This window comes from Macaca thibetana, chromosome 11, assembly GCF_024542745.1.
Source record: "Macaca thibetana thibetana isolate TM-01 chromosome 11, ASM2454274v1, whole genome shotgun sequence".
Taxonomy (NCBI): Eukaryota; Metazoa; Chordata; class Mammalia; order Primates; family Cercopithecidae; genus Macaca; species Macaca thibetana.
Window position 1 is genome coordinate 128126009 of NC_065588.1, and position 27608 is coordinate 128153616.

The window sequence follows — 27608 nt, forward strand, 5'->3', positions numbered from 1 at the left end:
ACACACTGTGCCATCCTGCACACTGTGCCACGGGCTGGGCTGGAGCTCTCTCCCTGGGGAGCAGCTGGGGGCAGCCTGGGAGACTGGGTCCTACCCCAGCACCTGACCTGAATTTCTTCGAGGCACTAAATGATGAATTGCAGATTTTTTCACTGTGTCTAAAGGTGTGAAATGTTTAATGGCTGTAGTTTAAAATTCACTTAAAGTGAATTGAGGAGAGAGTGAGCTTTCCGGGGAAGAGGGCCAGGCTGCAGGCCCACACTGTTGAAGGGTGTTGTCTCCTGACCTGGTTCCGATGCGCTGTGGTGGAAATGTGTCAGGATGCATTGAAGATTCGTGTGCTCTTCTGCATGTATGTGACACTCAGATGGAGAGGTTTTAAAACATCAAAGGGGAACCTAGACCTTTAAAAATTATTGTCAGAGTAGTGTAGAGATTCATTTAAAAACCTAATATTGGAGGTTTGAGGAATCTCTCCGTTGGTAGTTAAAACTATTAAAAAGAAACGTATTTTTTTCCAGCACAGCATCTCTATTACTGTGCTCCTCTTATTGGCTCCTGCTGTCCACAGCCTGGGGGCTGGGAAGGGAGTGCTGCCTGTGGAAAGGCTCGGGAACCAGTGGGGGTTCCCTTTCTCCCTTTGCATCCTGGGAGGTGAAAAGGAGGTCACTCTGGATAGCTACAGGAGGAGACGGGTCTTTGTAAGGGATGGTTGCTATGTTTGTTGGTGTGAGGGGCCCAAAGTTGAAACTTTATACATACACTTCAGTGTTCTGTTTTCCCTGTTAACACCCAGATTTCCCTTTTATTCTTAGGAACCCAGCACTACGCCCTGCCCTCTACTGACTGGAGGCAGACCTCTGCCTACGTTAGAAGTTAAACCACCCGATAGGCCTTCGAGCAAAAGCAAAGATCCACCGAGAGAAGAAGAGAAAGAAAAGAAAAAGAAAAAGCACAAAAAAAGATCTCGAACAAGATCGCGTTCTCCTAAGTACCATTCATCATCCAAGTCCAGGTCTAGATCACACTCAAAAGCAAAGCATTCTCTTCCCAGTGCCTATCGGACAGTGCGGCGGTCGAGGTGGGTGTGCAGGGGGCAGCACCTCTGGTGCCTTCGTGACCCCTGTGTCCTTCACAGGATACCCAGTAGAGCTAGGTAGAAAGTTTAAAATCAGTGCCACTCTCATTGAGCAGACGTGTGTATGCGTGTGCTCGTGTGCCCTGCAAGTCCAAATAAGATCTTTTTTGGTTTTTTGTATGTTTTGTAGTTAACTTTTGTTTGTTTTTTGAGACAGAGTTTTGTTCTTGTTGCCCAGGCTGGAGTGCAGTGGTGCGATCTTGGCTCACTGCAACCTCCGCCTCCCGGGTTCAAGTGATTCTCTTGCCTCAGCCTCCTGAGTAGCTGGGATTACAGGCGCCCACCACTATGCCAGGCTAATTTTTGTATTTTTAGTAGAGATGGGGTTTCACCATGTTGGCCAGGCTGGTCTTAAACTCCTGACCTCAGGTTACCCACCCACCTTGGCCTCCCAGAGTGCTGGGATTACAGGCCTGAGCCACCGCGCAGGCCTATACTTAACTACTGCCAGGTTTTTAAAAATTGGTTTGTTTAAAATGGGTCCTGGAAGTAAGCCTACCAGGACCTTGATTCACAGGGTGGTGTGCTGATTGTGTGAAAGATTCACAGGGTGGTGTGCTGGGGGGTCTTTTGTTTTATTTGTGTAAGTGAAGTTTCCCATGCTAATTTCTCTCAAATGTGTAAAGTTGCAAGACAGGAGAACTCTTTAGCACTGGTTTTGGGTTTGGATTCCCTGCTCTGCACATACACTCACCGGTGCCACACTGCACATACTTCATGTGGCACCGGTGAGCATGTGTGCAGAGTGGGTGTGAAGAGGGCGGCGCGGGTGAGCGTGTGTGAAGAGGGCAGTGTGGGTGTGTGTGAAGAGGGCAGCACGGGTGAGCATGTGTGAAGAGGGCCTGCGGGTGTGTGTGAAGAGGACAGCACGGGTGAGCATGTGTGAAGAGGGGGCACGGGTGTGTGTGTGTGAAGAGGGTGGCGCGGGTGTGTGTGAAGAGGGCCGACGGGTGTGTGTGAAGAGGGCAGTGCCGGTGTGTGTGAAGAGGGCCTGCGGGTGTGTGTGAAGAGGACGGCACGGGTGAGCGTGTGTGAAGAGGGGGTACGGGTGTGTGTGTGTGAAGAGGGTGGCGCGGGTGTGTGTGAAGAGGGCAGTGCGGGTGTGTGTGAAGAGGGCGGCACGGGTGTGTGTGTGAAGAGGGCGGCGCGGGCGTGTGTGAAGAGGGCCAACGGGTGTGTGTGAAGAGGGCAGTGCGAGTGTGTGTGTGTGAAGAGGGCAGTGCGGGTGTGTGTGTGTGAAGACGGCGGTGCGGGTGTGTGTGAAGAGGACGGTGCAGGTGGGTGTGAAGAGGGTGGCACAGGTGTGTGTGAAGAGGGCGGCGCCGGTGCACACTGTTTCCTCTCCACGCTCCTTCCGGAAGTCACTATTAAACCAAAGGCCTTCCTGGTGAGGAGCCAGTTTTTCAGAAAGCAGGTTAACATTTCTGGGAGCAGAAATTAAAAATGTAAAAACATTTAAGAGTCACAGAGTTTACATCTTGGTGAAAACCATTTTTTAAAAACAAAACAGTGGCCGGCCTGTGGGAGGCTGGCACAGCTTGCTGTGTTTTCAGGGCCCCGTTACACCTAGGGTTGTTGCTGAGCACTGACTGGCTCTCTCGGTTTCTGTAGTGCGGCACTGACTGTGCTTGTCTAGTTTTTCTTCTGGAATTGCTGTTAGCTCTTACGTTTCCATGGGAAAAATACAGATGCCTTGGGCGCTCTGTGGGCTTTTTAAGTATAATTTTACACATTTGCCTCTCTGAATATATCCTAAAAACAATATGCTTTATTTATTTGTTTGTTTGTTTATTTAGAGACGGAGTTTTTGCTTTTGTTTCCCAGGCTGGTCTGCAATGGCGTGATCTCGGCTCACTGCAACCTCTGCCTCCCAGGGTTCTAGTGATTCTCCTGCCTCAGCCTCCCAAGTAGCTGGGATTACAGGCATGCGCCACCACGCCCAGTTAATTTTTTTTTTTTTTTTTTTTTTTAATTTTTTATTTTTGAGACGGAGTCTCGCTCTGTCGCCCAGGCTGGAGTGCACTGGCCGGATCTCAGCTCACTGCAAGCTCCGCCTCCCGGGTTTACGCCATTCTCCTGCCTCAGCCTCCCGAGTAGCTGGGACTACAGGCGCCCGCCACCTCGCCCGGCTAAGTTTTTGTATTTTTTTTAGTAGAGACGGGGTTTCACCGTGTCAGCCAGGATGGTCTCGATCTCCTGACCTCGTGATCCGCCCATCTCGGCCTCCCAAAGTGCTGGGATCACAGGCTTGAGCCACCGCGCCCGGCCGCTAATTTTGTTTTTTTAGTAGAGATGGGGTTTCACCATATTGGCCAGGCTGGTCTCTCTCTCTCCTGACCTCAGGTGATCCACCCATCTCGGCCTCCCACAGTGCTGGGGTTACAGGCACGAGCCACCACGCCCAGCCTGCTTTCTTTATTTTTACCGCAGCCAACACTTAAAGTTTGACAGGCATTTACACTGACTTCTCTGCAGTGAAATTGGATTTGACTCTATGATAAATCAGTTTGATCTTTCACTCTGCATTTTTGCGAGTGTTTTAAATGTTTCATCACTTCATACCCTTATACACACAAAAAAGAAACCTTGCTATTTTCTAATCAAATGGACAGTTTTGCTAACATATCTTCAATTTCTGAAGGCTCCCAGGAGCTTATATATCAAAGCTTTTTAAAAATTTCTCATTTGAGGCCAGGCACAATGGCTCACACCTGTAATTCCAGTGCTTTAGGAAGCCAAGATGAGAGGATTACTTTGAGGCCTGGAATTCGAGACAAGCTTTGGCAACACAGTGAAGACCTATCTCTACAAAATTTTCTTTTTTTTTTTTTTTTGAGACGGAGTCTCCCTCTGTTGCCCAGGCTGGAGTGCAGTGGCCGGATCTCAGCTCACTGCAAGCTCCGCCTCCCAGGTTTACGCCATTCTCCTACCTCAGCCTCCCGAGTATACAAAATATTTTTTAAAATTAGGCAGGCGTGGCAGTGCGTGCTTCAAACTCCTGAGCTCAAGCGTAGAGTCTGATGTGGGGGGATTGCTTGAGCTGAGCTCAGGAGTTTGAGGCTGCAGTGAGCTATGATCACACCACTGCACTCCAGCCCGGATGACAGAGCGGGACCCTGCCTCTACATGCAATTAAGTGAAGATTAAAATAAAAAATTTCCCACTTGAAAATGTTTCTTATGACATTACATAGCTGAAGACAGGCATAAACAAGCCCTCCTAGTGACCAGATGCAGTAAAATTCTTCCCAGTTTTCCTTTTCTACAGGCTCCAAAGAAAGCATAATTCCTTCCTAAATCCCAAGCCTTGGGGCCGATCCTTGTAACAGCTGTTCGTGGTTCTTTAGTGTAAGAAATTAGCTCAGCTTTCACGTGGGGAGTTTTTGCAAACACAGTGGATGCGGCATCTGATATTTCCAGGTCTCCTACCATTCACTTCTAAGGACAGATGATGCCGTGGCCGCCAGCTTTTCCCACATTGGTGTATTCAGAGCTGAAAGGCTTCACCTCACACTTGGAATTTCAGGTTTCTAGGCTGTGCCTCCTTTTTGTTCACTAGACTATAGGAGAAAAGGTCATTTTACATCTTACTTGAGTGATTTGTTTTAGAATAGATTTAGAGTTACATATTTTTGAATAATGTACTTTAGAATAGCTTTAGTAGCATATTACTTTATATAAAAATATATCTTTATATTATTTTTATGGATTCATTGCTGACAAGTCCAAGAAGCCAAACCCTACTCATTTGTTTGTAACTTTCAGTTAAAAGAAAAAATTAAGGTAAAAATTACCTGAGTATGGTTTCTACTGTGATGGTAGGCTACCAATTTTAATTTGACCTACATTTAAAATGTTTTACAGTGTCAACAGAGCAAAGTGTTTTCAGAACACTCAAATTTTTAATTAATCTCCATGGCTGAGGAGGTAGTATCTACATACTTTTAGTTAATTTTAGTTAAATAACTGATTAGAAAGCATTCGATTTTGCAACTGAGACAAAATATGAAGGCAAAGTGCACGTTTATTATAAAATGAAAATAAGAGTATTATAAAACAAAACCTTCCAGGTGTTGGATTGTTGAGCAAGTTCTACCGTAGGTGCTGGCCCCTGGCAGTTGTTTCCTCCACAGGGCCAAGGGCATGGCTGGGTGCAGAGACCAGCAGTGCGGGCCAAGGGCAGGCTGGGTGCAGAGACCAGCAGTGCGGGCCAAGGGCAGGCTGGGTGCAGAGACCAGCAGTGCGGGCCAAGGGCAGGCTGGGTGCAGAGACCAGCAGTGCGGGCCAACGGCAGGCTGGGTGCAGAGACCAGCAGTGCGGGCCAAGGGCAGGCTGGGTGCAGAGACCAGCAGTGTCGTGGGTTCTGGAGTCCGAGGACATGAGTTAAACAAGCTAGTCAAGCCCCAGATGCTTGGGAGGCAGAGGCAGGAGGATCCTTTGAGCCCAGGAGTTCGAATCTAGCCTGATGGACATGTTCTCTATGACAAAAGAAGAAGAAGAAGAAGCTGATGGTTTCTCACCATAACCTTTTCTTGTGGAATTCTGCCTCAGCTCTTCTGGGAACAGGGAGTGTGTGTTTTTTTGAGTAGGATTGCATTTTTCTTTTTTTTTTTTTTTTTTTTTTTTTTTTTTTTTTGAGACGGAGTCTCGCTGTGTCACCCCAGGCTGGAGTGCCGTGGCACGATCTCGGCTCACTGCAAGCTCCGCCTCCCGGGTTTACGCCATTCTCCTGCCTCAGCCTCCGAGTAGCTGGGACTACAGGCGCCCGCCACCACGCCCGGCTAGTTTTTTGTATTTTTAGTAGAGACGGGGTTTCACCATGTTAGCCAGGATGGTCTCGATCTCCTGACTTCGTGATCCACCCACCTCGGCCTCCCAAAGTACTGGGATTACAGGCTTGAGCCACCGCGCCCGGCCGGATTGCATTTTTCTAAACTGGCTGCAAACCTGCGTCTTCCATCCAAGCTCTGCCAGCAATAATCATTTCCAGGGATCCAAGTGGCCTTAAAAATGCAAGTTAGAAATGGGAGGGGTGGTGGTCTCCTCAGTCATATGAATTATTGGAGTATAAAAGATAACTAAATTTTAACCAAAGTATTGAAAGTGCTGCCGGGCGCGGTGGCTCACGCCTGTAATCCCAGCACTTTGGGAGGCCGAGGCGGGCGGATCACAAGGTCAGGAGATCGAGACCACGGTGAAACCCCGTCCCTACTAAAAATACAAAAAATTAGCCGGGCGCGGTTGTGGGCGCCTGTAGTCCCAGCTACTCGGGAGGCTGAGGCAGGAGAATGGTGTGAACCCGGGAGGCGGAGCTTGCAGTGAGCCGAGATCGCGCCACTGCATTCCAGCCTGGGCGACAGAGCGAGACTCCGTCTCAAAAAAAAAAAAAGAAAGTGTTAATGCGGTTGTTATCAGATAGAATAAACTGTTAACAAACATAGCCTCCACTCAGAATGGATCAGACTTGTCACCTGGGCCTGAACAGACCTAATTGATCATTTTTAATGACTGCTGCCAGCCCACAGTAGAATACCACAGTTGTTAATATTTCTAATTGTGGTAGGATGCTATGTGGAATATGTTTTTTGTATATATTAAATTACTAAAGTTCTATGTAAAATACAGAAAGTTAAGATTAGAAAGCTTTCTTACAGCACAATGAATATTTATTTAATGGCCATACTGTTCCTGTGGTTGAAGTCCCATTTATTTAGTATGTCTAAGTTATAGGTGACTTTGGATCTCCAAAGACAAATTAGACATGTAAAAATCTTTAGTTTTGGGAAATCACTATGTTACTTCTCAAAAAGTATACTAGTTATGACCAGGTAGTATTTAGTGTCTTTTATATCAACATTGAGGTTGGCACAGTGGCTCACGCCTATAATCCCATCTCTGTGGGAGGCCGATGCAGGTGGATCACCTGAGGTCAAGAGTTTAAGACTAGCCTGGCCAACATGGTAAAACCCCACCACTACTAAAACTACAAAAAACCAGGTGTGGTGGTGGGCGCCTGTAATCCCAGCTACTCGGGAGGCTGAGGCAGGAGAATCGCTTGAACCCAGGAGGTGGAGGTTGCAGTGAGCCAAGATTGTGTCACTGCAGTCCAGCCTGGGCAACAGAGCAAGACTCCATCTTAAAAAAAAAATTAAAATACTTTTGTTGTCTTGTTTTCTGTTTTCATTTGTATTTTGATATCGTATCTGGTTCTCTATCTTAATGGAATGAAGAAGTACTCATGCAGTTCATTTACAACCTAAAATTAAATTTTAATAAGTATCAGTTTGAAACTAAGTTTATTTTTAAAACTTTTGCTAAGATGGTCTCTTGTGTTCATTTACTTATCTAAATACATCTTCAGAGTTAGGCTGGGCTTCTGGGAGTTCTAGATAGATCTCTGCATGTTATCATTTTAAGATATCTTCTAGTGTAGAGACCTATATGATAAAAACATATTTCTGGCTGGGTACGGTGGCTCACGCCTGTAATCCCAGCACTTTGGGAGGCCGAGGTGGGCAGATCACAAGGTCGAGAGATCGAGACCATCCTGGCGAACACTGTGAAACCCTGCCTCTACTAAAAATACAAAAAATTAGCCGGGTGTGGCAGCGTGCGCCTGTAGTCCCAGCTACTCAGGAGGCTGAGGCAGGAGAATGGCAAGAACCCGGGAGGTGGAGCTTATAGTGAGCCGAGATTGCGCCACTGCACTCCAGCCTGGGAGACAGAGCGAGACTCCGTCTCAAAAAATATATATAAAAAATATATATATAATCTATTTATTTGTAGAAATTAGCTTCCTAAATACTTGGGGTTGGTGAAGGAGACTGGGGATGGATTTGGAAGACTTTTCTTAGGAGTCTTGTTTAGCATTCAGAAGGGACTCAGGCAACATTGGGTTTCGACTTTAGGTTGAAAGTTGTGGCTCCTCATTGCCCTTTTTACCCACGATAAACTGCATAGCAAATCAGTCAAAGCGATGACTCATCTCCTAATCCTGCTCCTTAAAGGAGGAAACCAGATGCTTGCAGTTTCGCGAGTGGCAGTGTTGATCATGCTGAGGTGAGGACCGTCTTCCCATCACTTGCAAAGTGAATCAAAGTGAATCATAGCCAGACACAGATAAGACCAGAGGGTATCTGCACTGAGCAGTCCAGGAAGGAGGGGAGCTGCAGCGGCTGTCACTGGGCTGGGGACATGAGGAGGAATTGCATGTGAAATCAGATCCAGTTTCAACTTGAGAAAAATTAAGCCCCGGGAGCTGCTGGTAGAGCCCAGATCTTGCTGCTGAGTCATCTGCAGAGATTATTCCGGGAGCTGCTGGAAGTTCCAGCTGTGGCAGAGCCAGACCCTTGCTGCTAAGTCGTCTGCACAGATTATTCCGTGACTGAAATGCCGTGGGTAGGGACGCGAATGGAGGAAGTGGAGTAGATGAAATGGTTACATGTCGGAGAAGAGAGGCTATTTATAAATATGACCACTGTCATTCAGATAAAATATCTGGAGTTTTGTCATTGAAAAAAGTCTCATTATGTTTCTTTTTTTTTTTTTTTTTTTTTTTTTTGAGACGGAGTCTCGTCACCCGGGCTGGAGTGCAGTGGCCGGATCTCAGCTCACTGCAAGCTCCGCCTCCCGGGTTTACGCCATTCTCCTGCCTCAGCCTCCCGAATAGCTGGGACTACAGGCGCCCGCCACCTCGCCCAGCTAGTTTTTTTTTTTGTATTTTTTTTTTTTAGTAGAGACGGGGTTTCACATGTTAGCCAGGATGGTCTCGATCTCCTGACCTCGTGATCCGCCCGCCTCGGCCTCCCAAAGTGCTGGGATTACAGGCTTGAGCCACCGCGCCCGGCCTATGTTTCTATTTGAAAGCAAACCATTATGCTGTTTTGTTTTTTTTTTTTTTTTTTTGAGACGGAGTCTCGCTCTGCCGCCCAGGCTGGAGTGCAGTGGCCAGATCTCGGCGCACTGCAAGCTCTGCCTCCCGGGTTCACGCCATTCTCCTGCCTCAGCCTCCTGAGTAGCTGGGACTACAGGCGCCCGCCACCTCGCCCGGCTAGTTTTTTGTATTTTTTTAGTAGAGACGGGGTTTCACCGTGTTAGCCAGGATGGTCTCGATCTCCTGACCTCGTGATCTGCCCGTCTCGGCCTCCCAAAGTGCTGGGATTACAGGCTTGAGCCACCGCACCCGGCCCCATTATGCTTTTTTAAGAAAAAAAAACAAAACTGAGTCACGTTATGCTTGAAAGTGTTTAATTCAGACCATTTCATCTTTGAGAAGGCCTCTGGTCACATTATATGGATGATTTGCTTATAAAATGGAATTCCTGTTTCTTGCACTATGTTGTGGTATCAATATGAGAAGCCTAATTAGCAGAATAAAAGCATTAAAGCTTCTTTAGCTAAAGTCAAACTTAGAGAATTGTCTAATGGTATGTAACCCCCTCATTCTGAGATGGGCGTTTTCCCCCGATAACTTGAAAATCTACTGGTAACAGCCATTTCCCTTTAAAGAAGTCTATTACTAATAGCCACTACAAATGGTATTGTATTTCAAACTTATGAATTTGCAGGCCTTACAAACTAACTTATTTTTCCTGATTATTGAGTTTATTGTAGAATTCTACGTGTAAGCATTCCCTAGCCGCTATAGCTTTGAATAAGCAGAGCTTTTTTCAGAGTTCTGGTAGCGCCCAGCCCAGCACCTTTTATTCTGAGTGTGAAGTGCGTGCCTCCGTGTCCCAGAGCCTCAGCCTCCCCAGGGATGCTGCGCGCGGAGCCCTGTCAGAGCAGCGTGTCAGTGACAGCGGCAGCCCAGCCAGGAAGTTATCAGCCAGCCTCGGCCACCAGCAGATTTGACTCCGCGAGTTCTTTTGAGGGAAAACCTGGTAAAATGTCAAGGTGTCTAACTGACCTCGCCTTTATCGTCTGTTCTGTAAATCTTAGGAAAGGTCTGGAAAAAAAATCAAAACCATTCTGTCAGTTAAAGGATGGCCACTTCCGGCTCTCCAGGATGCCGGGGGCTGAGTGATCCCGAGCTGATCTGCAGAAGCATAGCCTGTGGCGTGTGCGGTTTATTGTCATGAAAATGATTCAGTGTAGAACTTTTTCAAATGGCAAAATCAGACCACTCTTCTTATATTGTTTTGAATGAGTTGTCATGGAAACAAAATGGAAATAAATGGAGTTTCTTTTTCCAGATTTGTGCTCATTGCAGGTCTTCCCAAAATAGTAGCTTTCCTGAATGAACAAAGAACTAAAACGAAGGTCCCAACTCATCGCTACGGGGCCTCCACTAAGGAGCATCACCCCGGAGGGGCGCGGGTCTCAGGGTCCTCGTGGCCACGTGTGCGTTGTATCACCACAGGAGAGAAATTAGTCCTTTCCAGGCACATGAGGAGGAGGAGGAGTCAGTGTTCATGGGTGGCTTTGCATCTGTGAAATCTCATAAACTTAAGTTAGCCGAAACTGTCGTAAGACTGGCATTTCCGAATTGGATCGAAGGTTTCAGGCTTCATGCCAGTGCCCCACAGCCTGTTCCTGAGTGTCTGTGCTGAGAGGCTGTAAGATTAGTGTGAACAGGAGAAATTTCCAGGTAGGCCTCTAGCTTCATTACCGTTGAGTTTCTTCTTGCTGTTACTCAGACAGGTAGACCCGACTCGCTAGAGTCTGATTTGCCTTTTCTTACCTCGTGCTGGTAGAAACGTCAGTGAGCTGAAATGTATAGGGAGATAAAATGGGCAAAGGCAGGAGGAAGGAAGAGAAAGCGGCAGCCTGAGGTGGTCATAAATTGCATACTCAGACCATGGCTTGTGGGGAATTGGTTGCCATTGACCATTTGAAGCAGCTCCAGCCTCCACGCCAGTTGTATATTGGTTAAAAGTTTATCCTTGGTGTGATAAGTGTGTGGAACGAGAGAGACCATCTCTGCCTCTGAGGTGGGATTCGGGGTTTCAGTTCGTTGTCGGTGGAGTAGTGGAGCTCGGCAGGGGTTCTCTGAAGCCTCAGGGTCTACACGGGCACGATCCTGAGGAGCAGCCTCTGCAGACGGGGCCTGATCTCTGCCAAGGCAGTCGGAAGCATGACACGTCCCGCCAGCCAGGCCACAGAACTGAATGCTGCCTCCTCCTCTGTCCAGGTCCCGCTCCCGGTCCCCTCGGAGGAGAGCCCACTCCCCTGAGAGACGGAGAGAAGAGAGGAGTGTGCCCACTGCCTACCGCGTGAGCAGCAGCCCTGGGGCCAGCAGGAAGCGGACCCGCTCCAGGTAGGCCACTGGGTGTGCGCACAGGTGCCGGATGCGGGCCAGGTTTCCCTGGGCGGAAAGGGCGTCTGAAGGTCGGGTATCTGTGAGCAGAGCTGTGGGTGACCAGAGGGAGGTGCTGAGTCCCTCCCCGTGGCGTGGCCATCCCTGTTGACACTTGATCACACTGAGCTCCTGTGTCTGGTGGGCGGGGCTCACTTACCCCCCAGGGCTCTGCATGGCCTGGCTTTGTGTCCAGCTTTCCACTGTGCTGGTACCTTGACTGGGTCCACATGCAGCTGCTGCCCCTCTACCTGCTGGTGGAGAGGACAGGAAGGCACAAACATAAGGAAAATGCAAGCTTCTGGTCGCAAAGCCTCCTGGTCTCAAGGACAGTCACCGTAGTTGCCTGGGTGCTGTGTGACTGTGACCACAGCCCAGGCTGGAGCTCCCAGGAGAGGCCACAGAGTCCTGTTGGGGCCTAGAGGGCAAGGAGCATCCATCCCTTACCTCTTGACCACTAAGGAGAACCTGTCTTGGTTGGAGCAGGAGATGGAGGGAGGTTGGCGTTCATGTTTATCAAGCGGAAGCGCCAGCCATGGTACCTAGCAGGGCCTCTGACAGCCCAGGGTGCCACGGGCTCACCTCTCACTCAGTGCCTGGCACTAAGTAGAGGTTCCACCTTTCACTTCAGGAAATACATCCACCATCTGTCCTCTCGCCCCGGCTTCCAGTAGCTGTGGACGGCTACCTCCATTGGTGCCGCCAGTGAGCACCGCCCTCTCGACCATGAGGGTGCCATCTCACGAGCGCCTCCTCTGGTTCTCACCCACTGATGTCACCACCCAGTGCCTTGCATGGGCCAGCCCTGCATTTCCACTCTCTCCAAGCACAAGGAGCTTGTTTTGTGTCCCCACGTGGAGTTTGTGCAGCCTCCTGGCTGTGTGGGTGGACCGTGTCTGCGTCTGGAGCCACACAGAGAAGGATGGAGCGTTGCACGTCGTAGCCTTGAGTTTCTTAACACGGTTCTGCTAAGTGCATGGGGGTCAAGACACTCAGGGTCCCAGAGCCTTCCAGAGGACGAGCCTTACATTGCCAGGATCACCCACACACTGGGACCCTCCTGCTCCTGGGACAGATGGCCCCAGCCGTCACCCACACTGCCCAGCCGCAAGGCATACCCTAGGCAGAGAGCCGCAGCAGGTCCTCCCCACAGCACCCTGGGCAAGAAGACGCTGCTGCAGTTGGCCAAGTACCACAGTTCCCTCCGTTGACAAGATATGATTTTTTCTTAAAACAGAAAAATTAGCAAAAGAACTATAAAGCAGATAGATACTAGCAAATGTTTCATGTACAACTGGCTCTGTTTATAAATTACATTTTGTTCCTTAGTAATCCTACACTGAGCGTTCATGTCTACTCTCATACAATCTGATGAAAATTAAAATGTTAGAATCCATCCCTTAAACAAGTAATTTCACATCAGAAATTCACCATCACCTTTGGTATATGTGAAGGGCATGGTTAGAAATTAATGCCTTCTGTCTCAACAGAAGAGGCCTTCACATTAACCTTTGCTTTAAGAGAGAGCTTGTGGGAGCAAGTAGTGATCGTATCTGTAAGTAGCAGCGTCCTGACGGCCAGCCAGCACACTCAGACGCCAGACTCGCGTGAGCGGCTCATATTCTCACCGAGCGCTAACAGGTCACACAAGAGAAGCGAAGCGTTAGACTCGGTGCAGAGCTGAGCCCTGAGCTACCCTGCCTGGATAGACGGAATTAAACCTGGAAACCTAACTCTGTGGAGTGTTAAACTGTGATTCACTAGGAACTCAATAGAGGTGAATATGTCGGTAATTACTGGTCAGTTTTGTAGTTGTAATTATAAGCCCCCAGTTAGTCTATAAATCCAGAATATGGATTTGGTTTTGTTTTCTTTGGGGGGTGGTTTTTTTTGTTTGAGACAGGGTTTCACTCTGTTTTCCAGGCTGGAGCGCAGTAGTGTAATCACAGCTTCTGCTTCTGCTTCCTGGGCTCAAGCCATCCTCCCACCTCAGCCTCCTGAGTTGCTGGGACCACAGGCTCCCACCACCGTGCCTGGCTGGCTGCTCTCAAGCTCCTGGCCGCAAGTGATCAACCTTCCTCAACCTTCAGAAGTGTTGGGATTGCAGGCATGAGCCACCGTGCCTGGTACAGAATATGTTTTATTAGCAATCATATTAATCCTACAGCCAGGCTGTGTCCCCGTCTCAGAGTGGGCATCCACTTCCTTGCCGTGGTGCAGTGCACGTAATCAGCTACCGAGTTGCTGTCACTTTAATGCTGGGACAGCACCAGACCAGACCCGGGGATATGCCTACTACCCAGATTTGAATTTTTTTCTTTTTATTTGAGATAGGGTCTCACTCCCATTGCCCAGGCTGGAGATTGCCCAGGCTAGAGTGCAGTGGCACGATCTCAGCTCACTGCGGCCTCAACCTCCTGGGTTCAACTGATCCTCCCACCTCAGCCTCCTCTGTTGCTGGGACTACAGGCACATGGAACCATGCCCAGCTAATTTTTTGTATTTTTAGTAGAGATAAGGTTTTGCCGTGTTGCCCAGGATGGTCTCAAAATCCTGAGCTCAAACAATCTGCCTACCTCAGCCTCCCAAAGTGCTGGCATAAACCACTGTGCCCGGCCCTGATGGGTCATTTCTGTAAACTGATTATAGCCTGATTCTTTCACTGACTTCTTTGAAAATGTTTTTAACTTACAGGAAAGTGTTTAAAATAGTACAATGGGGCCAGGCTCAGTAGCTCACACCTATAATCCCAGCACTTCAAGGCCAAGATAGGAGGATCACTTGAGCTCAGGAGTTGGAGGCTGTAGTATGCACTGTGATCGTGCCTGTGAATAGCCACTGCACCCCCTACCTGGCCAACAGAGTGAAACCCTCTCTCTCAAAAACAGTTGTACAATAAACACCCATATGCATAAAATCTGTAGCTCAGTTCCACAAGAGCTGACATTTTGCCACATTTGCTTTCTCTCTCTCACCCCTTCCCATCGCACCCATCCCATCCACTCCCATCCCTCCCTCCTTTGTTCGTGTGTGTATTTCATGACCTTCACATTCCTGAAAATTCCAGGCCAGCTCTACTATAGATGGTCCCACAATCGGGCTTCGTCTTGCTGTGCCCCGTGGCTGGGTTCGGGGCGCATGTTTTGGCTGCGCAGGCGACGTTGCGTAGCTTCCCATTGCACCACCGATCAGCAGATATAGGAGTGTCCGCTCGCCCCATCATTCGTGATGCTGAGTTTGATCACTTGATTAAGGCTACATCTGCCCCTTCGTCTCCCCACCAGCGAGGAATCCAGGAGGTGACACTGTGAAGCAGCACGGCTCTGCTGCTCCCAGCAGCTCTCTCCTCATTTGTCTCAGCACACGTCAGGCAGGGTGGCCCCTGCCTGAATCAGCTCTTACACTGCTGACTGCCAAACAGTGACTTTCTCCCTCTCTTCTTCCTTCTGTGTTTATTAGCTGAAGACCCTGCCCTTTTGTTGAAATCTCACCATGGACTCAGGAGCATTTTTGGTTTTGATTTTTGATTTGTTGTGTGATAATCCCATTGCTATTATTATTCTATTAGATGGTGACATGGTCTCCAATTTGGCCAGTGGCAACCCTTTCAAGTCAGTTCTGTTCTTTTGACACCTCCCATGGTTCTTTGTGTTCTTGCTTTTGGTACAGGATATTCCAGGTTTACTGGGCATTTTCCCTGTTCCAGCCCTGGAATCTGCCATTTCTTCAAGGACCTCTGGTTCCTTTTAGTGAATATTTGGAAAACCAGATGTGGACGTATTGAGGAATTTTTAGGAGTAAAATTTGGTACTATGTGGATATATATAAAACAACATTCATGAAAGTTACTTTGAGTACGTCATAGAAGTGTTTTTCAGCCAGGCACAATGGCGGGCACCTACAGCCGCAGCTACTTGGAGAGCTGAGTGGATCGCTTGAGCCTAGGAGTTCACACCCAGGGCTTTCCACAAGAATATTGACCAAATCTTACAGTAGCACACTTCAACAAGATGTCCCAGTTATCTTATTGTAGCAAATACAATGAATGATTAGTTACAGGTTGTCCCCATTGAGTTTCTAGTACTTAACACTGCACAAGGCACATGGACAGCTATTTGTTGAGTGAGTGAATGAGAGTTTACTGCTGCAGTAAAGATCTTTCTTTATCCATGAAATGTTAATTCAAGGTAGACTTTGCTAACTGAAGGATGCGTAACTTAATTCCCTAGAGCAAGCACTAAAAACAAAAATGTAGCTAAAAAGCCAATAGAAGATATAAAGTAGGATTCTAGATGCTTTCTTAAATTCATGAAACAGCAGAAAAGGGCAGGTGGGGGAAAGAACAAATGGGACAAATAAAAAACAAGATTGTAGGCTTAAAACCATTGTAAAATAATTACATTAAATGTAAGAAGACTAAAGACTAGTTAAAAATCAGTGATTGTAGAGTGGATTACAGAGCAAGACCTGGCCTGGCGCGGTGGCTCACACCTGTAATCCCAGCACTTTGGGAGGCCGAGTGCACTTTGACCAGCCTGGCCAATATGGCAAAACCCCGTCTCTACTAAAAATATAAAAATTAGCCAGGTGTGGTGGCACATACCTGTAATCCCAGCTACTTGGGAGGCTGAGGCAGGAGAATTGCTTGAACCTGGGAGGCGGAGGCTGCAGTGAGCCAATATGGTGCCTCTGCACTCCAGCCTGGATGACAAAGTGAGACTCTTACCTCAAAAAAAAAAAAAAAAAAAAAAAAAAAAAAAAAAAAAAAAAACCTTTTCCACCAAACTCCAGGCCCAGATGGCTTCACCAGTGAATTCTAACATTCAAGAAAGGAGGGGCCGGGCGTGGTGTTTCATGCCTGTAATCCCAGCACTTCGGGAGGCTGAGGCGGGCGGATCACAAAGTCAGGAGTTTGAGACCAGTCTGGCCAACATAGTGAAACTTCATCTCTACTAAAAGTACAAAAAATTAGCTGGGTGTGGTAGCGTGCGTCTGTAATCCTAGCTACTCAGGAGGCTGAGGCAGGAGAATCACTTGAACTTGGGAGGTGGAGGTTGCAGTGAGCCGAGATTGCGCTCCAGCCCAGGTGACAGTGCAAGACTCCATCTCAGAAAACAAAAAAAAAGAAAGAAGGGGTACTCTATTTAAAAAAATAGATGAGGGAACACTTCCCATCTCATCTCTTGAGTCCATCATCTCTCATACCTAAGACAGATAAAGATTCTGTGTTTGGGGAAAGGTGTGCACGTGCACCCGTTTCTGTTCACGACCAGTACTGTCTGCGCACATCTGTGTTCACAGACCAGTGCTGTGTGTGCGCGCGTGTGTGTTCACAGATAGGTACTGTGTGCACGCACGTGTGTGTTCACACACCAGTGCTGTGTGCGCGCGTGTGTGTTCACAGATAGGTACTGTGTGCACGCACATGTGTGTTCACAGACCAGTGCTGTGTGTGCGCGTGTGTGTGTTCACAGGTACTGTGTGCACGCACATGTGTGTTCACAGAACGGTGCTGTGTGCGCGCGTGTGTGTTCACAGATAGGTACTGTGTGCACGCACATGTGTGTTCACAGAACAGTGCTGTGTGTGCGCGCGTGTGTGTTCACAGATAGGTACTGTGTGCAAGCACATGTGTGTTCACAGAACAGTGCTGTGTGTGCGTGCGTGTGTGTTCACAGATAGGTACTGTGTGCACGCACATGTGTGTTCACAGAACAGTGCTGTGTGTGCACGTGTGTATTCACACATCAGTACTGGTGCGCATGCATGTGTGTTTACAGACCAGTGCTCTGTGTGTGCACGTGTATTCACAGATTGTACTGTGTGTGTGCACGTGTGTGTTCATAGACCAGTGCTGTGTGCACGCACGTGTGTGTTCACAGAACACTGCTGTGTGCGCGCGTGTGTGTTCACAGGTACTGTGTGCACGCACATGTGTGTTCACAGACCAGTGCTGTGTGTGCGCGTGTGTGTGTTCACAGATAGGTACTGTGTGCACGCACATGTGTGTTCACAGAACACTGCTGTGTGCGCGCGTGTGTGTTCACAGATAGGTACTGTGTGCACGCACATCTGTGTTCACAGACCAGTGCTGTGTGTGCGCGCGTGTGTGTTCACAGATAGGTACTGTGTGCACGCACATGTGTGTTCACAGACCAGTGCTGTGTGTGCGCGCGTGTGTGTTCACAGATACTGTGTACTGTGTGTTCACAGAACAGTGCTGTGTGCGCGCGTGTGTGTTCACAGATAGGTACTGTGTGCACGCACATGTGTGTTCACAGAACAGTGCTGTGTGTGCGCGCATGTGTGTTCACAGATAGGTACTGTGTGCACGCACATGTGTGTTCACAGAACAGTGCTGTGTGTGCACGTGTGTATTCACACATCAGTACTGGTGCGCATGCATGTGTGTTTACAGACCAGTGCTCTGTGTGTGCACGTGTATTCACAGATTGTACTGTGTGTGTGCACGTGTGTGTTCATAGACCAGTGCTGTGTGTGCATGTGTGTGTTCACATACCAGTGCTGTATGTGCACATGTGTTCACAGATCGGTACTGTGTGTGTGCACGTGTGTGTTCACAGATCAGTACTGGTGCGCATGCATGCATGTCCACAGACCAGTGCTGTGTGCACGTGTGTGTTCACAGACCAGTGCTGTGTGTGCGTGCGTGTGTTCACAGACCAGTGCTGTGTGTGCGTACGTGTGTGTGTTCACAGACCAGTGCTGTGTGTACACACACACGTATATGTTTCCAGACTAGGACTCTCAAGAACATAGATGCAAAAATACTTCATAAAATATTAGCCAACTAAGTATTACTGAGATGCCTGTTCTCCACAAGTTGGTGCAGAGATGCAATGCAGTCCCACTCAGAGCTCCCATGGCTTGTCTAGGAATTGGCACAAACTCCGAAGCATGTGTGGAAATGCAGATGACCTGGGAGAGCCGAAACAGCCTCCTTGACAAAGAGCAAGATTTCAAGACTTACCAGAAAGCTGCAGTGACCAAGGCAGTGTGGCCTCAGCATGAGGATACAGCAGAACAGTGGGATGGAATAGAAAGTGCAGAAAAAATTCATCACCCAAAGGGCAGGGGGCTGGGGCCACAGCCACAGTGATTCAGTGATGGAAAAAAGAAAGGAAAGTGTTGTTTGTTTTTTTTTAAAGAGACAGGGTCTCACTCGGTCGCCCAAGCTGGAGTGCAGCAGTGGTGGGATCTCGGCTCAGCTCGGCTGACTGCAGCCTCCTGGGCTCAAGGAATCCTTCTGCCTCTGCTGGGACCACAGGCACACGCCACCATGCCTGGCTAATTTTTTTTTATTATTTTAGAGACGGGGTCTCGCTATGTTGCCCAGGCTGATGTTGAACCCCTAGGCTCAAGCAGTCCTCCTGCCGTGGCCTCCCAGAATACTGTGGCTGCAGGCGTGAGCCCCAGCGCCCAGCCGGGAAAGTCTTTCCGGCAAAACTTGCATGGACAGCCGGACACCGGAACGGGAAAGGTGCGGCGCACACCATCTGCAAAATTTAATTCAGGTCGGATCAGACTGTTACGCTTTTTGAAGAAAACACAGAGTATGTTCATGAATTTGAGGGTGGCAGAGATTCCTTAAGATGTGGAAAACCCTCTTGATAAGAGGAAAAAATCAATTAGACTTCATTGAAGTGTAAAAACTTCTCCCAAAAGGCACAGTGAAGAAGATGAATAGGCAGGCCGCAGGTTTTGCGGCGTGTATCTCTCGACAAAAGCCTGTGTCAGTACCAAAGAGACAAAGGACCCAATTAAGAAGGGGGCAGAGGACGCCAGCCGACTTCACAAAAGGATCTACTGAAATAGCCAGTAAGCACATGGAAGGATGTGGAACGGCACGAGTCAGCAGTCAGGGCCGTGCTGATGAAGCCAGTGAGACAGGACTGGACGGGAATCGCCCGTCCCAGAAAACCGGGACGGGCTCTGGGGAGAGTGGGCACAGGCCCAGCGGCTGCACTCTCAGACACTGGGTTGGGAAATATTTGCAGTTTCTTGTAAAGTTAAGTATACACCTACTCCCTCACCCAGCTGTCCTGTTCCTCGCTGTGACCTCCTCTGTAGGTCAACATTGGACCAAAAACACTTTGATTGATAATTGCCGAAAACTGGAAACAACCAAATCTCTATTAACAGGAGAATTAATCAACAGACGATGGTAGCGTCCTGTCATGTAATACTATTCATAGGTGAAAGAAACACATTGAGGATCACCCTGCTTCATGCTTTGAGGACTCTCAGACATGCTTTGCTAAGCAAAAGAAGCCAGACACAGGGCAGGTGTGGTGGTTCACACCTGTAATCCCAGCACTTTGAGAGGCCAAGGCAGGAGGATTGCTTGAGCCCAGGATTTCCAGGCTTTTTTTTTTTTTAAGTAGAGACCCCCATCTCTACTTAAAAAAAAAACGTTTGTGGTGGCGTCTGCCTGTCGTCGCAGCTACTTGGGAGGCTGAGGCAAGAGGATCACTGGAGCCTGGGAGGTCAAGGCTACAGTGAGCAGGGATTGTGCCCGTGCACTCCAGCTTGAGCAACAGGGAAACTGTCTGAGAAACAACAGAAAACCAAGAAGCCAAACCAGCAAACAAATACAGGCATAGTGTGGGGTTCATTTCCATAGAGCTTTAAGCTGTGCCCTAGAAATCAGAGCAGTGGGGAGCGCTCAGGGTGGAGAAGGTATAGATGAAGTGGCATTGAGGAACTTTCTGGAAGGAAGAGACACCCCTGCGTGGATAGGGCCCAGGTGTCAGGGTGTGCGCACTTGCCAGCACCGAGGACATCGTTTCACCCAATGGCACCTTAGTGCTTTAAAAAAATGAATGAGTTACTTCATTCCTTCAGCAAGGGCTTAGATCAGATTGTAGCAGAATTGAGCCAGTTTACAGTTAAGGATTAGTAACCTGCTTTTTGTTCATTATGCAGCCACATAAACTCAGCTGGATTTCGAGAGTAAGTCATTTCGGACACATGTCACATGCTGGTATATATTTTATTTATTTGCTGCTTCCTTTGAAATCTTGGCATGTATTCATAGACAAAAATTTCACAAAACATTTTGCAATTTAGAAAAATGACTCTTGTGTACAGATCCCACATGGGCGTATTGAACAGTAAGAGCAACATCTCCATTTACAACATTTTGTCCTCACTGGGCACGTCAGGCAGGCTTCCAGAAGATGCCAGGTCATCTGTCCGGGCCCAGCTCACCAGGGACAGCCCCTCCAGCAACTGGATTTAAGCTGCCAGCCAGCACCGCCTCTGGCAGGTCCTGCCTTGTTTGAATGGAGCTGGGTGGGAGTGCCCCAGGCCTGGCGCTGCTGCTTTCGGTCACTTCATTGGCACCAACACAGTCTGCTCATGCCCAGAACCACACAAGGGAGCCCGGACAGAAACGCTCAGTCCCCCTCTGCATATCGGGGCTGTCCCTACCAGGGCATGCTGTGGCCCCTCCTCCCACAGCTCTGTCTGAGCTCTGCAGGGCCATGCACTAGTGGGGTCCGAGAGATGGGTAGAGGGTATGGCCCCTTGATGGGGGTCTGCACCCCAGACTGTGAGCACAGCCCCAGCCATTAAGCAAGAATGTTCCAGATCTTGGGGGTTGGCACAAAAGAAATGCATGAAGTCGGGAGACCCTGATGAGGGGCAGGGCTTGGGGTAACTGGGCCTGTGCACAGACCCTGGGGGTCTCCCTGGAAGACAGAAGAGGCCAGGCTGGGAAGGGGCTTCGTGGCACGCAGAATCATAAGGGAGGCCAGACGCTTGCAAGCTGTGCAGATAGCAACCCCAGGAGAGTCAGACACCAGCAGAGAACCACGGTTCCCCCTTCAGGTTGGCAGATTGAGCAGTTTGGGTCCACCTGGATAGCGAGGGTGAGGCTGAGCCAGGAGGCCTCTGGCAGCTTCTGCGGCAGCGGACCCCACAGCCCTACTCCTAGGATCTGTCCTGTCCAGGCCCCAGCAAGCAGGACAGGAGGGAGGGAGGGAGGGAGGTGGGGGAAGGATAGAGGAGGAAAGGAAGGAAGGAAGGAAATCCTGTCCAGGCACCAGCAAGCAGGACAGGAGGGAAGGAGGGAGGGAAGGAGGGAGGGAGGTGGGGGAAGGATAGAGGAGGAAAGGAAGGAAGGAAGGAAATCCTGTCCAGGCCCCAGCAAGCAGGACAGGAGGGAGGGAGGAGGGGAAGGAAGGAAGGAGGGAGGGGAAGGATGGGGAGGGAGGGAAGGAAGGAAGGAAGGAAATCAGTGATGCAAATGACCCATGCAAAGACTCTCCAAGAAACTCTGTACTCAGGGCCCAGAAGCGCAGGCTGCAGCGTCTGTTACAGATGAATTCTGAAAGATGCCAGGTAGGGCACCTCAGGGCTTGGAGGGCCTCATGGGAAGGGCTCAGGCCTGTCTGCCTTTACCAAGTACGTGTTCACTCTCAAGTGTTTGTAGAGGAGTGGCCAAGAGGGCCACGTGGCTCAGGTGTGGAAAGGAGCTAGACCAGGCGGAAGCCAAAGGGTCAGCCTCTACAGGCAGGAGAGAAGGATGGTCTAAGGGCAGGTGCAGGCCGGAATGTCTGGCAAGCATTTCTGGTACGGGATTGTCAGTTTGGTGATGTGGACTCTGGGAGGCAAGAGGACAGGGAACGACAGCAGTCAGAGCTGAGCTGCTGCCCACAGAGCAGGCTCCACTGCCCAGAGGCTAAGCAGCATCACCAAGCGGCAGGCAACTGGCAGGTCAGAAAGAAGCACCGCTCCGGCCTGGACAACAGAGTGAGACCCCATCTCTTCAGAAAAAGGAAGCAGCAGCACCAGAAGCTGCGCCCCTAGCCTCAACTGTCTGAGAGGCTGAGGCAGGAGGTTGCTTGAGGTCAGGAGGTGAAGGCTGCAGTGAGCTGTGATGGCACCACTCTCTCCAGCCTGGATAGCAGCGTGAAACCCGTCCGCTTTTTTAAAAAAAGGAACGCTAAACTTCGATGTATTGATACTTTAATAATTTCCTGTATCATTTTGGAAATTTTTATTGATGAAACGTAGCGGCAAAGCGTTGTGAACTGCCTGTGGTTGCTTATCTTACGTATTTTGCATGTGAATAAAATGCTGGTTGCATCTTAAATACCACAAGTATTTTACTTGAGGTCCTAAACTGGAACGAAGCTTCTTCCAGGGAGACCATAGTCTTCAGTGTGCTGGGTGGCTTTTGTTAAACCCATGGATCGATTTGCCGCGTTGTCAGTTATCAGTTCAGTGAAATAAGTTGCTTTAAGAAAAATTCATGTGTTTGGAATGGTTCCATCCCTGAATTGTGCCTTGACGAACTCTTACCCAAAAACTGGCTCAGGTCCGAGCTTCTCCCTTTGTGCTCTGCCTTTAAACCAAAGGTCCATCTCTCACAGAAACACTTGCCTTTCAGAAGTCCCCACGAGAAGAAGAAGAAGAGGCGGTCCCGGTCGCGGACCAAGTCCAAGGCCAGGTCTCAGTCGGTGTCACCCAGCAAGCAGGCAGCTCCCCGGCCCGCGGCCCCCTCGGCCCACTCGGCCAGCGTCTCCCCTGTGGAGAGTCGGGGCTCCAGCCAGGAACGCTCCAGGTAACCCCTGTCCTCCAGCAGCTCTCTTTGGGGAAGGGCAAGGGGTGGCCGGCAGGACTCTTCCTCCCTCCCTGAGTCCCTGCCTGTGTCCTGGGAGGCACCAGCCACGAAGCCAACCACACTCCCTGTAGCAAGGAAGTCCCCCAGACGAGGCTTCTCATGATCCATGAGCGCTCAGAGGAGTAGGTCCTGTACTGGGGAGACCCTCCTGCAGAGCCCAGGAGTGGAGCAGTCCACTTCAAGCAGCCCGGGTGTCACACACGTGCCTGATGCTCACCAGGCATACTGGGCTCTGCAGTGACCAGTAGACCTAGAACTGTCAGCAGCTCCCCAGGCTGCCATGGCTGGAGCAGGTCCCCAGGCTGCAACGGCCGGGGCCAGATGACGCCAACCTGTTGCTGGGCATCACACCTGGGCAGCAGCACAGATGTGGCATCCCAGTCCTGGGCTAGGTGATAATGACTTCAAGTCAGACACCCTCCACTGCCCAGGCACCCACACCCTGGAGGGACCAGAGGGCGGCATCTGGGAACAGCCGCTCCCTTTAAACTGATTGCTTCCGTAAATGTGAATCATGGGACGTGCGACTCTTCCATTCAGGTGACAGAGGCCTCAGCTCATTTGAGATGGATCCGAATCTCTAAGAGGTGGCAACTTTAGAGCTAAAATGTCAATCGGGCCGGGCACCGTGGCTCACACCTGTGATCCCAGCACTTTGGGAGGCCAGGGTGGGAATTTGAGACCAGTCTGGACAACATGGCAGGACCTTGTCTCTACTAAAAATAGGTGGCATGCATCTGTAATCCCAGCTACTCGGGAGGCTAAGGCGAGAGGATTGCTTGAGCCCAGGAGGTGGAGGCTGCAGTGAGCCGTGACGGCGCCACTGCACGTCAGCCTGGGTGACAGAGAGACCCTGTCTCTGAAAATGTGATAATGGCCAAATGCACATCAGTGGGGGAGGCTGAGCATCGCTGGGGGGCAGGGGTGCTGGCTCCCCACACAGACGCCTCGTGCACAGGCCGAGGGCACCCACTCAAGGCCATGGTTCTGGGAGGGCTCCACTGTTCTGCTGCATCTTTCCTTTCTTTGTTTCTTTTTTCCTTTGTGTTTAAGGTAATTTTATATGAAAATTTTTTTTTAGTTAGATTGCAGTTTGTACACATTTCAGATGCGTGTAACAGCATGTTTATGAAGCCTGTTTTTATTGAAGGATATGCTCACGCCTATAATCCCAGCACTTTGAGAGGCCGAGGTGGGTGGATCACCTGAGGTCAGGAGCTGGAGACCAGCCTGGCCAATATGGTGAAACCCTGTCTCTACTAAAAATACAAAAATTAGCCGGGCGTGGTGGCGCACTCCTGCAATCCCAGCTACTCGGGAGGCTGAGGCAGGAAAATCACTTGAATCCTGGAGGCAGAGGTGCAGTGAGCTGAGAACCTGCCATTGCCCTCCAGCCTGGGCGACAGAGTGAAACTCTTGTCTGGGGGGAAAAAAAAAAGGATACTGGAAGCAGATGCAGTGGGCTCTTCTCAGTCCTCGAGCTGGGGTTTGGAGGTGGAGATGCTGTTCGCTGGCCTTGGCTCAGCGTCTTCACACGGTGGTAAGCTCTGCTCTCTCTCTCTCTCTCTCCCTCTCTCTCTGCATCAGGGGAGTCTCTCAGGAAAAAGAAGCCCAGATCTCTTCAGCAATCGTTTCTTCCGTGCAGAGCAAAATCACTCAGGTCAGTGGGCGTGCCCCCTCCCACTCCCAGCCTTTCATCAAGGGGCCTCATGGATTTTCTTTTGCTAATTTTCATTCCCTGTCCCTCCCGTCATCGACACCAGCACGGGACAGGGATCTCAGGCAAAATGCCGCAGGCCCTGGGTGAGGCCGAGGGCAAAGCCGTGTGGCCCGCACCATACACAGCCAGGCTCCTCCGCCACCCCCACTGTGCTAGAAGCACGGTCTTTGGTCTTGACCACCAGCTCGTTGATGAATTTCTTCACCGCATGGATTGTCTGGCCAGGTCTTCACAGGTTCTCCTCTGTGTCTCGCCCTGCACAGGATCTCATGGCCAAAGTCAGAGCGATGCTTGCAGCTTCCAAAAACCTGCAAACCAGCGCCTCCTGAGACGGGGCCAGCGGAGGCAGAGCTGGGAGGCTGCGTGGGCTTCTGGGCAGGCTCACGCAGACGCTGGCCACACCATCCACCTGGCCGCCTCCGTGGACCCTCGGTGGCTTTTGTAAATTAATTTTTGATGACATTTTCAGTTTTAAGATTTCTGACCAGCAGTCTCTTACCTGTATATTTGTAAATATATCATGTTTCTGTGAAAATGTATTATGAAATAAAATGGGAGGAAACACCTTTTCTAGCTAGACCCTGGCGTGGTTTCTTCCTTCTCTCCTTGGTTGGCTTCTGGGTCTGTTTGACTGTTTGTCATCTATTATACGTGTGGTCATGGAGGTGTGGCGGGGACAGATGGGCAGCGCTGGGCCTCCCTGTCCTGGGCCCCCAGCCCTCTGACAGCAGCCGCTGGACTCCCTTCCCCATCCTATGCCTCCTGCGATCACCGCACGCCCCTTCCCAGGCCGTCAGCTCCCCGTGGGCATGTGTCCCTGCCGGCACCCATGCTGCAGCTGCTGGACAGGCCCTCCCTGCGTGGTGGCACACAGCAGGGGAGCAGCCCGGCCCCGCGGCCCCGCGCTGAGCACCGCGTCCTCGCGCCAAGCACCGCGTGTTGCCTTAAGCGCTGGCTGCTTGCTCCTGGTGCCTTTCCTGACGTGCAGATGCCCGGGACTCCACTGCAGCCTTTGGCCGCCCCAGTGGAAACATAATTTGTGTGTAGCTGAGGGTCCGGCCACCTGGAGTTGGGGCTCATAAGGTCCTTACACCAGAAATGAGGATTTGCTGCTTGTCTGCTGCAGTCAGGTCACAGTGATAGTTTGGTCCCCACAGGAAGGAAACTCCCTGGCGTTCACTTAAACCCCTGCTGTGCCGAGGTCGTTCCATTTTCAGTTCTGCCAATTTACCAAAACCCAGAAAGGGAATTACACTTTTTCCTCCTTATGGCACTTGGGGTCCAGACACTGCCTGCCACAAAGGCCAGTGTGGGTGAGGTGAGGCAGGGCAAACTGGAGCAGGTGGGTGCGTGGGGCCAGGCACACACATAGGCACAGGCCCCACAGCTGCCCACAACGACTCGGAAATGCCACAGGCCCTGGACGAGGCAGAGAGCAAAGCCGTGTGGCCTGCACCCTGCACAGCCAGGCTCCTCTGCCACCCCCACCCCCACGGTCCCATATACCTGGTTCCTCTCACAAGCGGTGGCTGACTTTATGTAGCACTCTAGGCGTCCCCTGATGTGTTGGTTTCTGAGATGACGTCCCGCGGGGCCCCCCGCCCCCGCCCACGGCTTGCAGTAGCCGTCCATCCCACAGACGCTCATCGGCCCCCTGCACCTGGACACAAAGCCGTCTCTGGGAAGACGCTGGCTTCCTCCCGCCGCGGCGCACTGCGGTTCAGTTCAGGCTCCCCAGTGGCTGCTCGGGGTCGCAGGTGGCCTTTGCTGCCGGGGCAGAGCCGTGGTGACCGTCCTCAGGCAGATGTTACCCACATCCTCCTGGTGCAGCGTCTGCAAACATTTCTATCTTTGCTAAATCAGAAAGATGGAAAGGGCTTGATTTTACTTGCATTTCTTTAGTGATGAGTCAAATGGCGCAGTTTCTCTTCTGTTTAAAAATGCGTTTATGTTGCTTTATGAACTCAGCCGCATCCATGCCTGTGTGTTGCCATGGACTTTTCAGTCATAACCACTCTCTGCATATGAAGGGACTTAGCCTTCTGGCATTATTTATTTTGTAAATGTTTGCCCCAATTTGTCATTGCTGTTTTGACTTTTTTTTTAAGGTTTTTTTTACATGGAAAAATTTTTGTATGTAGTGGTTTTTTTTGTTTTGTTTTGTTTTTTTACCAAAAGCCTCCAGCACCTGGTATTCCCAGTTGGTCTCCCATCCAAGTACTAACCAGGCCCAACCCTGCTTAGCTTCCTCGATCAGAGGCAACCAGCATGTTCAGGCTGTTTGTGTTTGCCGTGGCTCCTGGGCGCTGCTCCTGAGATGGGCCCTCTGTGCAGAGGTAACCTTGCTTTGCCTCGGGTTTGCACCTCCAAGTTTTACACACACCCTCCTTGTTTCGCTGGGTCATTTTCCACTGTAAAGCGTCGGGGATCATGAGCCAGACATCGGCGTCTTGATGCAGGGAGATCGTTACGTGGGACCAGACGTCAGCAGGACCGTGGTTTTACCCATGCACTGTCAAGGCGACGTTTATGCCGGCAGCAGCCAGGATCGTCGGCGAGGGCAACACAGGCTTGGCCAGCGTCTGGAACGTCGGGGAATCCTGAGGGGCCTGCCACGTCCTGATAACGGTGATGTTTTTGTTTGGTGCGTTGGTGCTGGAAGGGTTGAGGCACTTCCCTGATAGATGGGAGCAGGCATCAGTGCCTGGAGCAAGGAAGACCACCCACCCGGCCTCCAACCACTCCAGTCTCCAGAGCGGCCATTCGTGATGGCCAGTGTGCCCCGGAAATGAGTGTCCCCCGGA

At 50.3% G+C, this 27608-nt stretch overlaps 1 protein-coding gene across 5 annotated transcripts in view; it reads left to right on the forward strand.

The window, feature by feature from the left end:
* Positions 1–25381, forward strand: part of SFSWAP (splicing factor SWAP) — a 93547-nt gene extending 68166 nt beyond the window's left edge. For 3 of the 5 annotated variants that reach the window (XM_050747684.1, XM_050747685.1, XM_050747687.1), the window contains 5 exons: positions 816–1081; positions 11270–11395; positions 22851–23024; positions 24672–24744; positions 25068–25381. In XM_050747684.1, coding sequence (XP_050603641.1) covers positions 816–1081; positions 11270–11395; positions 22851–23024; positions 24672–24744; positions 25068–25133 — 705 coding nt within the window. In that variant the 3' untranslated portion in view covers positions 25134–25381. Of the gene's footprint in view, positions 1–815; positions 1082–9876; positions 10033–11269; positions 11396–12065; positions 16748–22850; positions 23025–24671; positions 24745–25067 lie in introns of those variants that run through there. The other 2 variants (XM_050747688.1, XM_050747686.1) reach the window with 2 other exon arrangements.
* The last annotated feature ends 2227 nt before the right edge of the window (positions 25382–27608 follow it).